The sequence below is a fragment of the Stegastes partitus genome, unplaced genomic scaffold, assembly GCF_000690725.1.
Source record: "Stegastes partitus isolate 25-593 unplaced genomic scaffold, Stegastes_partitus-1.0.2 Scaffold68, whole genome shotgun sequence".
NCBI classification, from domain to species: Eukaryota; Metazoa; Chordata; class Actinopteri; family Pomacentridae; genus Stegastes; species Stegastes partitus.
In genome coordinates this window covers 540,299-552,977 of record NW_007577799.1, presented here as the reverse complement: position 1 = coordinate 552,977, position 12,679 = coordinate 540,299, and the positions used below count along the sequence as shown (strand labels likewise).

The 12,679-nt window shown below is 43.5% G+C and overlaps 1 protein-coding gene across 1 annotated transcript; it reads left to right on the top strand.

Moving 5' to 3' along the window:
- Nucleotides 1-7,309: 7,309 nt before the first annotated feature.
- On the top strand, nucleotides 7,310-10,822 carry amer2 (APC membrane recruitment protein 2). The gene has a single exon (XM_008276284.1). It carries the CDS (start codon nucleotides 7,363-7,365, stop codon nucleotides 9,448-9,450), a length of 2,088 nt encoding a protein of 695 aa, XP_008274506.1. The 5' UTR covers nucleotides 7,310-7,362; the 3' UTR covers nucleotides 9,451-10,822.
- Nucleotides 10,823-12,679: the final 1,857 nt, after the last annotated feature.

Here is a 12,679-nt window from a genome sequence, read left to right as displayed (position 1 = left end):
ATAATATTATAGAAAAGACTAATGGAGTGGCTTTAGATTAAAAAAATAAATACAAATCATCAGCATCTTGTCACTGCTATGTCTTGCAGCGGTTACACACTCATATTTTATCTGGGTTAGTTTTACTGAGTAGCAGGCCCCTGGGGATGTGACATGTGAATATAGGCCAGAAGTTCACATTTCTATTTGTGCCAGACTGTGTGCTTTGGCTCAACTCATTATGGTTTCATTAGTCGAGACCATAATAATTCTGTGTAAATTCCACCCTGAGGTTGTAACTTTGCTTCACGTTAGAGCTCAGGAAGGATTTGATCTTCATCGGATTGGATTTACCGTACAAGGGAATGCCTTCTTCAATCAGATGGCTCCAGAAGGAAAACATGAGAAACTGATGAGCATAGTCCGCTGCTATGCAAACACCAAACTCTGCTCATTCTGCTGCATTCATTCCGTCCTTCTCCTCTTTGTGGAATTCGCACTAGCAGCATTTACACTGAACTAGTTCCTCCACATGCAAAGTTCATTTCACTGTCGTCACTTGCTGTAGGAATAAATGCAGGAATAAACTGAGCTTTGTGCTTACACATACATTCACACAGCAGTTAGACAAAGTTACCATTGACCTCAGACAAATCAGTGTCTATTGGCACATAAACAAGTCATTATTCATCTGTAACAACTTGGAATGAAGATAGGCAGGCACTGCAGTGTGATGTGATGTGTTTGGCCTCTGTGTCAGCCTTCTCCAAAGCTCCATACTATTTAAAGTGGTAGAAGGCAGGGCACAATAATTGGTGTGTAGAGCACCCACACATGAAGATATGGAAAAATATGGAAAATAGGGTTTCTGGGAAGCGAAAAGAAAACATGTTTCCATTCTTACATTTGCTTACCATTCATCTTTTTTCTCTCTCTCTTTTATCCTCTTGTGGAATTTCTCCAGCTTTTCAGTTTTTTTAATTCAACTTCAGCCTTTTTTTAAAGGTGATGATTTATATACATAAGTCATGACTGATGAGTTAAATGTGTTAAAGAAGGTTTATTATGTCTAACATCAATCACAAACTAAAGTCTTTGTGTTGCTTAATTTAACTGATAAAACAGGTTTGAACACATATTGATTATCATGGTATCCAGGGATTAATTAAAGCAAATTGCAACATCAGAGTAACAAAAAACAGCAACAATCTGCTTCAGGGCTTTATAGCTTTTAAATGCTCTCTATTTGAAATATTGATAGATGGTAAGTCAGGTTAATCCACCTCCAAAACTATGTCTTTGCTGTCTGTGTTACGGAGGGCTTTCTGTAGCCTACTTGTGCATATTACCTTACATTAAACATTGAAAAGTCTCTTCCAGAGACAAGCTGCCGAGAGCTCTCCCAGGGCTCTGAATCATTCAGATGGGTACTGCATGCCATGCTGGTAGAACACTCGTTAGGACAAGGAAGGACTACTTGTCCTCGGATAAGGAAGGACTACTTGTCCTAGGACAAGGAAGGACTACTAGTTAAACTCAACACAAACCCATCTAGTATGCATGCAATGTATACACGTAAAACAAATTCTGCATACAAGCAAATGTATCACAGAGATGCATGTGCAGGATGTTTGTGTCTTTGCGAGTCCTTAGGTTTAAAATGGGTTTGCATCTCTTTCTCCCAATGACATCAAATTAAAATGTCCTACCTGCTTTTCGCTCTCTCTTCTATCTACTTAGGCATGGGAAGTTAAATATTGTTCTTCCTCTCTGGTCACTGATTAAACTACAAACTTATCTCTGTGTATGAAAGTTAAATATTTAAAAACTTACTTCCTGGAGAATAATTCCTTCCTCAATTAAAATGGCTTAGATGTAGCTCTACAACATCACTTCCTTTAGAGTATTCAGATCTATGAAGTCTCCACCTCTCTCTCCAGCCACACCTCCTCACCAACTGCAGCTCGAGCACAACAGCTGACCTAGTTCTCTGCAAAGACACTGTAAAACGACTCTAATTTATCTATACATAGTAGAACCAGAAGGCAGTTGTGAAGAATAGTAATACAGAAAGCCTCAATCTCCAAGGTGACAGAATTCATCCTTTAGGTTTGTTACATATGAAACCTTGAAAATTTGAATCTGTGGTTTTGAGACTGTCGTTTGTACAATGTAGCCTCAAACTAGAAATGCTCAGCCTTGTGTTGACTGCTTATATTGCTTGTGATATGTCTTCCAGCCTATTAAAAAAACGCCATATGTACATGTTACCAAGTGAAAAAACCGGAGGGCATCTTTAAAATGTACTTCCATAAAACACAGATTTGTTTTTCCATATCAGACTGATAGCGCATGTTTTTAACAAAGCAGTGCTATGCAATATGTCAGCAGCATTTTTAGTCATTAGAAATCAGCAACAGCGCCGCTCTGTTTACTCACTTGTGTAATTCATTATTGTCATTCTCCATCACTTGACAAATCTTGCACTATGAATAGTATGTTGCATGTACTTGGAGCTAGTGAAGATGCTTTTCATAACAGAAATGTTTTTCTGATTACACAGAAGGACAACTACAGGCGTAACTAACGACATTAGTGGCAACGCTGCTCTGTAAACTCATCCCAGTGAGCTGTGCCAATGAGCCAGCATACACAAAACTAGGACCTTGGAACAAATATGCCTAAATGGAACAGATCAGATTGTCTGTTGCACAATGGGCCAGTTTTTATTACAGTAGAACAAGACTCTCAGATTCTGATTATTATTTATTCGATTAGAATTGATTAAATATGGGTTTATTTAAAAGGTTGGGGGTTCTTTGGCCTATGAAAAAATACTCAGTGAGACACTGTGGTGTTTTGAGTGTGCAAGTGTTGGGGAGTCCATGCTTAGACAGCTTAGTACCACTCCCTGTTGATTACTAAAGTAACAAAAGAGCACAGGCAGTAATCCAAGGCGGTTTAGCATTGTACGCACAAACATGAAGATGTGCGCGCACACACACACACACACACACACACACACACACACACACACACAATTGCACGCTATATCTTAGCTTAATCCAGAGCTGGAAGGCCCTCTGTCCTTAAACAACCTGATAAACAGGACCCCTGGTGATGAAGATGATGAAGAATGTGCTTTGTGTGTGTGTGTGTGTATTTGTAATCTGTTCTTGGTCAACAGTGCCAAAGCACACTGTGTTGTTTGCACAGTGCGGTCGACAATAGTGCTGGATTAGGAGCCCCACCTATGCCTTGTTTGTGTTATTAATCAGGTTTATTTTACCTGTCCGGTTGCCATGATTTATTATCCACCTAGTTGTCATTGTTTGCAGCTTTGGCAACGAATATTAAGTTTAAATACACAAACGTGCGGTGTTTATTAAATCTGATTAAAGAGTAAATTAGCACGGTTAAAACTTCATTCATGGCTGCATCATAGCTAGTTGATAATAGTTCGTTTTTTTGGTTTTTTGTAATCTTCTGTCAGTAATAACACACCTGTCAACGTTACTGATAGGGTGTGGGCTCTGCCATTGTTTCACACAGTGAGGCGAAGTTCATGTGCAATGCCAGGTGAGGGCACAATACAGGGAATATCGCACACTGGGACTTCTTGTTTCCCTTTGCGCATGCACTCTTCATCGTGTTCAGGTTGTTTTTATATTGCACGTGCAAGTGGTGCAGTGACCTGGTAGTTGAATTTCCATGGGGGCAAGCTGACACCAACAGAGGCAGAGTGTGTTTTTATGTAGTGGCTGATCTACATGTATTGGCTTATTGGCTTGGCTCTGGATATATTAACCCAAGTGAAAAGACTAAAGTGGATTGAACAAAGAGGAGATCATGACGGTTGTAATGCAGTTGTATTTACTATAGGCACCAGTGGCAAACTCACAATCAGAATCAGTTAATTAAAATTGGATGATAAGAACAAATGCTTTAGTAAATTAATGTAACTACATCATGGTGTAAGGCAGTAGAGTACCGTACAGAATGTGCAGCTACTAGACAGCCAGTCCTTTGGTTTAGTTGGGGAAATAAACATATGCGTTTTGATTAGAGAGAGAAAATGATTTACATCTCAGGAAAAATTTGCCTGGGTAGGGCTCTGCACTTTATTTTCCTTGCAAATGAGGCCATTTTAAAAGAAACAGGCGGCTGACAGTTTGTCCTTCTAGACATTTAGTCTATCAGTGTTGCAGGACAACCACTTATAGGAACCTCACCATTTTATGAAATAGCATATGCATCCATCCATCTATCCATCCTTTAATGTATTTCCTTTGCCTCACACACATATACAGAGCCATGCACTTTACAAAAAAAAAAAAACATCAATATTTGCAGCCAGAGGCTCTTTGCTAGCTGAGTATCAAGAGTTTAAAAGATATTCAGCAGCTAGATGCAGGCATTGTGCAAACGAAGCCCACAGTATGAAGAAGGGCCATATTAATAGACAACACATTGAGAGTAAGAGAGAGAAAATGTCCTTTAACTGTCCCACTTAGTGCTGAGCTTCACTCAGGGGGCTGAAATGAGAACCCTATTTAGACAGAGTGGGGAGGGGGATAATAGGGTGGGTGCTTCTTCTGTTGCATGTGTGCATGTGTCTATCTTCTTCCTCACAGAAGTAAGGCAGTGAAATGCACAATTAGGTTGTGAAGAGAGCACATGTTGCATTTTCGGACCACCTAACCTACTAAACCTACTGCATAAAAAGTCAGTTCGTGTTACATATGGAGCTACCATCTTAATTGTATTATAGTTAATAATTAAACCCAGTTGTTTTCCCTCCACATCTATTCAAATGCAGCACCGTGGATGCATTATGTATGCTGCAAGATTTACGATAATGGTCTTGATTGTGGATTATATTAATATTGTCATATTGTCTATACTGGCTTTAATAATTTACAGACATTTGAATGGCTTAAGCGGCATAATGATGTACATTTCCGCACAAAGAGCTGAGCAAAATCCTTTGTCTCATCATGTGATAACTGAACACACTCATCAGTCTCTGCTCATCAATCCACCAGCCATCTGCTGCTCAGAGTCAGCTTCAAGTCCATCCAATAGCCAGCTGACCTGCTGGCGTGGCTGTGGGGCATTCGGCCTCGAGTATCTGATGCACCTGAAAACCTGCGCGCTGAGTGACTGGCAAGCAGACCGGCTGGGTGACTGATGGGTGGGGTGAGCGGACAGATTATCTTTCTGATTAGGGGAGAGCATAAGGAAGATATGCTTCAGTGCTTCACTCTGGGGAAACCCTTAAAATGTGTTTGTGTGGGTGTGAGCATGTCTGTGGATCTATGGGTGTGTGTCTGTGTGTGTTTGTGTGTGTGTGTGTGTGTGTTGCCTTGGGCTCATGAATGTAGACATTGTTTGATAGCAGTGGGCTGGAAGAGGAGAGCCTGTGCCCACAGCGACTGAAGAGGAGGAGGAGAGAGAAAAGGAGAAGAGGGGGGTGGAGGAAGGAGGGGAGAGGAGGTTCGTAAGTGGGTCGGGGTATAAGGGGAGATTTATGGGGGGTTGGGAGGATAAAATAGGCAGTAAAAAGAGCACCCACAGTGGATCAAACTCAGCACGGAAGACAGGAGAACTGAATCTACTGTAAGTGAAGATGACATATTTTGGGAGACACAAAATGATCAGAGAGATGAGGAGCGCCCATTCGAAAACATTTCATTTTCATTGTAAAATCTTAATTAACACATGTTAGCATTAGACTTTTGCAGAAATACATTTTATGACTATAATGAAACACTTGGGTAATATATATAAAGAGAAAGAAGAGGACAGCAACAAAAGGCGACAAGTTAAGACTACACACTGTCTTATCCTTCCATTGCTTAACACTTAATTGTTCTGCGTGCATGCAGAAACTCTTCTGGTTGTCAAGGTATGTGCTAACAGTACAGCTAATGTGAAAAGAAAGGTTGTACGGTCGGCTGCGTGAGTGCTAATGCACAGCCACAAATGCAAACAAACTGAGGATGACAGGAAGACAGTTACAAGTGCTGTCATTGCTCTGAGACACCTGCCCGTGTGTGTCCATTTGGAAAAGGTCTCGAAGCCATATGGCCTATATGTCTGGATCAAACTGTAGTGGAGTGTGTGTGTGTGTGTGTGTGTGTGTGTGTGTGTGTAGTGTGTTGTGCGGGGACTTGTTTGCACCATCAAATTTTGGGGACTTGAGTCCTCATAATGCAAATCAATGATACTTTGCCTAGTGCTAGGACTAATTAGTGTATGTTTATGTTACATCCTTTCATGTGATGGAAACATGACTTTGTCGGTGTGTTTGTGTGTGTGCAACCGCACCAAAATATTTTTTTCTAAATCCATATCCCAGCTTAAGCCCACTCATACTGTTGATCAGCAGCTTGCGTATTTGAGTCCCCTAATTCAGGCTTCTGATACGCTTATTTTCATCTACTTTGAGCTTTTCCTCACTCACATTCAGATATAGCCATACGCACAGTGCTGGGTGCAGCAATAAATTTGTAATGTCAAGCTACTCTTTGCTCAAAGCCTTGATACGACTTTCCTCACAGGAGGATACAGTAAGACATATCCTCAAAAGAAAATTTCATTTGCAAAAGTTATAATGTTCTGCAGTCTGCTTTCACTTGTTTGATTTACCCCATATTCATGGCTCGTGTTTTACAGAAATGTATAAAAATCAAATCCAAACAAGTATGCAAGCAGTCTTTATAATTAGCCTTTCCCCCCATCTCATGACCCATTGAGAAAGAGCTCACGTAAACATATTGAACTCATGTCTAATCCTTCATAATGCATTGGTGGATGTGTGTGTGTGTTGATGTATTTACCAAACACCCTGAAACATGTGCAACACCGATGCGCACATGCAGGGATGGAGGCAATGAATCGCAGGTTTGTGAAATGATGAACAGTTAAAAGAAAAGAGCAAACAGTGCATCGGTGACAAGCAAGGTGGAGGAAGAGAGGAGGAAGAGGATGGGGGAGGGAGTGGAGGACAGACACTGGCGCCCCGCCAACGTTGACGAAAGCTGCTTAGCCCACCCAGTTGCCATGGATACAGTGAGGAGCAGCACCCAGCATGCATGTGTGTGCCTGTGTGAGAAAGAGAGAGAGAGAGAGAGAGAGAAAGAGAGGGAGGGGAGGGAGGGAGGCAGACAGAGAAAACCAGCAGGCAGGCGTTAGAGCAAGTCAGAGTGGGAGTGAAAGAGCACCAGACAGCAGGGTGGAGGGAGAGAGAGAGAGAGAGAGAGAGAGAGAGAGAGAGAGAGAGAGAGGGTGAGTGCATGTGTGGCCAGAAAGAGAGAGGCGAGAGAGGCAGCTAGAGAGCTCGAGGGAGACGATAGAGTGGGAGCGATAGAGTGCTAGATAATGGAGGTGCAGTCGGAGTGTGTGGAGCCTCCTGTGGCCCCTCAGTGTGACCCCCAGCCTACAGGGAAGATCAACAAAGCTGCCTTCAAACTCTTTGGAAAGCGACGCACTGGCTCTGGGATGGCCAGCTTCTTCTCCTTCAGGAACAAAGGGGCTACCAACAGCGGAAACAACGGGAATTCTGACAATGGGAATTCTTTGAATGGGAACAGCTCAGCAGCATCGGTGGAGCTTGTAAGGAGCAAAACCCACGATGGACTAACGAGCACTAACAACGATGCTGATGGACAGAGAGGGGAGGGGCTTGCCACACTGGAGGCGGGGCCGGTGAGGTCTCTCAGCAAATCGCTGAGTTTCTTCTCTCTTCTCCGACGTGGGAGTTTTAGGTCAAGTGAAAATGGAGGGGCGGGGCTTGTCAGAAGAGGGAGGGGCCTCAAGGGCTTTTTTAGCAGCATGCGATGGAGACGTAAAGAAAAAACTAACGAGGGAGATGGGGAAGAGGTGGAAGCTAAGAAGGAGAAGGATGGAGAGGTTGCTGACTCTGAAAAGGTAAAAGATATTACTCTCACCCTTGAGCCACCTCCGCATCATCACCAGGAGGACTGTGGGAATGCAGAAGCAGGACATAACCTCCGAGCAGCAGAGACTCCCACTACTAGTGTTACCATGACACCCCCTCACTGTGTTGCCATGCCAGGGCCATCTGGAGAGCCAGACTCCCCGTTTCCTTACACACCTACTGACTCACCACTGCGCCCTTCCATCCAAAAAGCCAAAGCCTCAATCTCCAGCCTCACCCCCTCCCTTGCTACACCCCCTTTGGATCGCTGCAGCACAGGCGACCCACCCTCGGAGCCATCAGTGGACCGACTCTGCTCTCTCCTCTTCACTGACGTCACATCCCTCAAGAGCTTCGATTCTCTGACGGGCTGCGGTGACATTATTGCTGATGCAGACGAGGAGGGGCCAGTGGGTAATGGGGGCAGTGGCACCAGCAGCAGCAGCAGTGGGGGAGGAGGGGGGAGTGTGGGAGCCAGTACTGGGAGAGCAGTTGGTATCTCCAGCGCCGCATCTCGCAGCTCCCCATCTAAACCCTCTGTACCTTCCCAGTTGACCCAGCCCATGTTCTCTGTCTCCGCAAGCTCAGTGTCTGCCTCCCTCCCGGCCCGCACCCGGGCACCTCCTCCACCGCAGCAGCACCCAGCCGGCAGTGGTGTGGTGGCCTACATGGGTGGAGGGGAAGAAATGGCAAGCCCAGAAGGTGTGGATGACGCTGACATGCAGGGTCTCTGGCACATGCTGCCTTCTACGGGAGACAACTCCCCGGCATTGCCCCGATCACATCAACCTTCATCCACTACCCCTACTTCCACTTATCCCCCTCGCACCAACCCTGCCAGCAGCCACCTTCCCTCAGCCTCCCGGAGCGCAGACAGAAAGGTACCCCAGGTGAAGGCATTAGGACTGAGTAAGATTCCAATAGTTGGTGGGGCAGTAAGCAGGGCAGCTAAACCCCCTCTCCCTCACACGCATGGCCGTCATCCTACATCACCTGGTGAAAAAGAACCCCTTAGTGATGAGGGCTACTGGGATACACCCTCAGCAACTCCTACCGCAACACCTGATGAAAGTGGGCTGCAGCGGGACCAAAAGATGGCCCTATCACGTGACAGTTGCTCTGGAGACCACCTGTATGACCTTTACAATGATCCTGAGGAGGAAGGAGAGGATCAGGAGGGAGATGAGGATCTAAACAGTACTCCCTCTCCATCTACTGAATACAAAATGAGCCCAACCTCCCAAACAACTCCCCCTTCCTCCTCCTCTTCTTCCTCCTTCCGATCAATGAAAGGCAGCACCAGCCTTCCCCGAGAATCCAAGATCCCGGTAAGCAACAAACAACAAACATCACCTCCTCACTCCATAAGCCAGTCAGCCCTGTCATCTGTTCTAGAGGCTGAATCCCCCGCACCAAAGACCCAAGCGCCTCCCCCGGTTCGCACCAGAATCCCTGTATCCAAGGTACCTGTCCGTCGCTCTGGAAACAAACCTGGCAGCACAACCAGAGGAGCCTCCCACAAGAAGTAGTGTCTGTCAAATGACTGCTTCTCTCTTGCTAACTTTTGGACTTAGGTGCACATTACTACAGTGCTGTTTATGCAAAGCCAAAAGTTTTCCCACACCGAGAAATATGTTGAGCTGCAGAGTTAACAGCCTATAAATTCCTTTCAAATCTTAAAAGCTCTCATTCCTTAGGTTTTTTTGGCTTATGACGGACTACACTAGAATAAGGGGTTTTGTTCACTTGAGAAAGTCACAAGGAGACTCCAAAAAGCTGGGTTAACATTTCACAGTCCTCACTGGAACCTTTGAAGTTGACTATTGACAATCCATGGACTCGCAAAAGACACACTGGCCTTGTAAGTTCTTGGAAAAGTTCCTGACCTGCTGACAGAAAGCCACTTTGACTGGAAAAAAAAAAAAGCAGAGCATCTTTTTATCTTTTACATTTTTCTTATGGAATTCTGCTTGGCATAACTCAATTTGCTGGACCTAATCTAATCAAAGTTTATTACTGTTATTATTATTATTATTATTTTGTCATTTTGTCTAATCTGTAACAAATTACCTCCTAACCCTCTGATTTTAGAGCCAAAGTTTTAAAGAAAAACACACCTTGATTTTACAGCATCTAATAGTCTGAAACAGACTCAATGATATTCACAGCCTTTAATAACCTACCATTTTTTTTTGTTTGGCTGTTGTACGTATTAGTCACTTTTTGAAGATGGTCTTCTTCTGACCGCACACTGATTATAAAACTGGATGGGCAAACATACAAATGGACACTGAGATCTGAACCACTTTTTTTGCAGCTCCCACGCTGTCCTGCAGAAGGCCACATAATATCTCATGTTTCTGGATGGGGACACATCCTCTTTTTTGACTGGTTATCTTTTTATTGTCGATGGACTAAGTTTGGCTTCTTGCATTTGGATTTCACTTATACCCTACTGCATCACAGGAAGTACATTCATAGGACGTCAGTCTCTGGGATTACAAGTGTTTTTTCATTACTGATGGAAACCTGCAAAACTATCGCAATACTTTACCTGGAGGGACTCTTTGCACTGATGCTTCATTACTCACAGACGCAAACACACGCATACGAAATCATACATGCAAACACACAGTCCCTCTTGCTCTCTGCATGCAGTGCCACACATCTGAGGCACAAAGGTCAGGGAACATCATCTAATGCTGAAGGATCTTATATCCGCACACTGTTCAACCTTTGGCACTGTCTTTGTAGCTACACTGGATAACTTTCCTCTCTAAGGACACATGCACAAACACGTTTTTTTCTAGTTAGTACTTTTTTCTTCACTGGATTTCATACTGTTTTTATAGGCTTCTCTTTCAAAAATCGTTCTGCACAGATCTTAAACTGTGATTGCACCAGCTTCTTATCACTCTGCTTTCTTTTCTCTCTGTTCTTCTCTACTAGCATAGCTACTGTACAGGTTGAAGTGAGCGGATGACAAAGAGGATTTCTTGTGTGTCAGTCAGTTTTATAGAGCCAAAATATAACACAAAGCAAAGTTTGGGAACTGATGCTGCATCAGTTCAGAGACCTTCACCCTCTTCTATTGGCTGTTGTGTTAATAAACATTGTATGACGTAATTCCAGGAACCACCGCAGCTGTGTGTGAATCTGAATGTAGCTTGACATTGTTATAGATCACTGGTCAGCGTATATTTTCCTGTATTTGCCTGTTCTCTTTGCCCCTGTTTTGTAGGGGCAAGACAAATGGTGGATTTCACTGTTTTTTAAATCCCCCGTGCTTTGAAAAATGAAGACAAACTACTACACAGTGTGTGTGTGTGTAGTCTTGCAAAAGGCGCCGCTTGTTTTTTAAAAATGAGGGGGTGTATTGCAGTCTTGAAAGGCCTTTGTTAGTGATTCAGTGAGAAAAGTTACAGGGAGCAGATTGTTCCCTAATAGGGATTTTCATAGGAAAAGACGCTGAAGATGATGCAAGTTCTTCCTAATCCTAACCACAAGGGCACCAATGACACTTGGGGGTCATTCTAACTCATGATAGCTTTCAATCTCATTTAGAATGTAATGATTGATCCACAGCGTTGCTCCAGGTTCAGATATCTTTTCAGCCTCCTGATGGTGTAGCATAGGCAGACCATGGAGTAACTTGAGTAGGAATGTTTCGAGGCACATAAAGAGGTCAGACTAAAGGTCAACTTGGGGAACAGAGAATGCTCACGTTGGTCTATTGTGCTCTTTGCTCTTTTAATTCAATCTACAATCACTTTTCCCTCCCCTGGAGTGCTGATTGACAAATGAGTGATTTGATGAAAAAAGATGGTGACACTACGTTGTTTTTTGGGGTGATGGCAACAATCTAAATCTTCAAAGTATTTCTGATAAAAAGGTAATAAATGATACAAAACAGTTCTGATAAGTTTAGATTGACCATCAAATTATTTGCCTAAAGAGTTTAAAAAATGATCATTTTACCTCATGAATGGGAAACCACACTGTTGCCAATCAAGTTATGAATGCTACACTTAAGTGAGAGTACGGAAATATGAACTGGACAAGGACAGACCCACATGTGTCATATGTTTACCCGGTTTTGTTCTAAAAGAGCATCCCTCTCTATTGATGTCACTCTATTCCCCATGTCAAAGTTTGTGTGTCACTAGAACATCCCTGTTCCTCCACTTCTTACGTAGGCCACCACATTGTCACCAGACTCAGTTCTCTGTATTGTTTTGCAGACTTCTCTTTTTCTGTTTCATTACAAATGTGGGCCTTCATATGATCATTTGCTGCAAAGAAGAGCCCATTATGTTTCATGTTTTCCTTTTTTTGTTACCATCTGTCTGTTTACAGTGTGAAATCCTTCCACGATTCATTTTTAATGAATAAAACTGTATTTGCGCTGATAGATGAGCTCCTGACTCTTTGTAAGCACATTTACACAAGAATGCACGCACATGGTGCTCTTGAACAATTAGAGCTAAATGAGATGGATCTTTCCTCCCAGTCTTTGCCATTCCATCCTCATATCCTGGTGGCTTAAATCCCAGAGGAGCAGGTTGGGTGAGAGATGCTATTGTTGTTGGGCGTTTTTGTTGTGGTATTGCACTCGGATAGGGGTCGGCTTGGCTTGGGAGTAACAGGTTATCAATACTTTTTATTGACTGCTGAGATGAAAGCCTGATGGATGTGTCATTGTCTGCTGTTGGTCTCCAGTGGGAAAAAAGACACACAAAGAGAGGGACAGGCAGCCAT

Excerpts from the sequence above, each read along its gene's own strand:
- amer2 (XM_008276284.1), top strand. The coding sequence starts at position 7,363 with ATGGAGGTGCAGTCGGAGTGTGTGGAGCCTCCTGTGGCCCCTCAGTGT.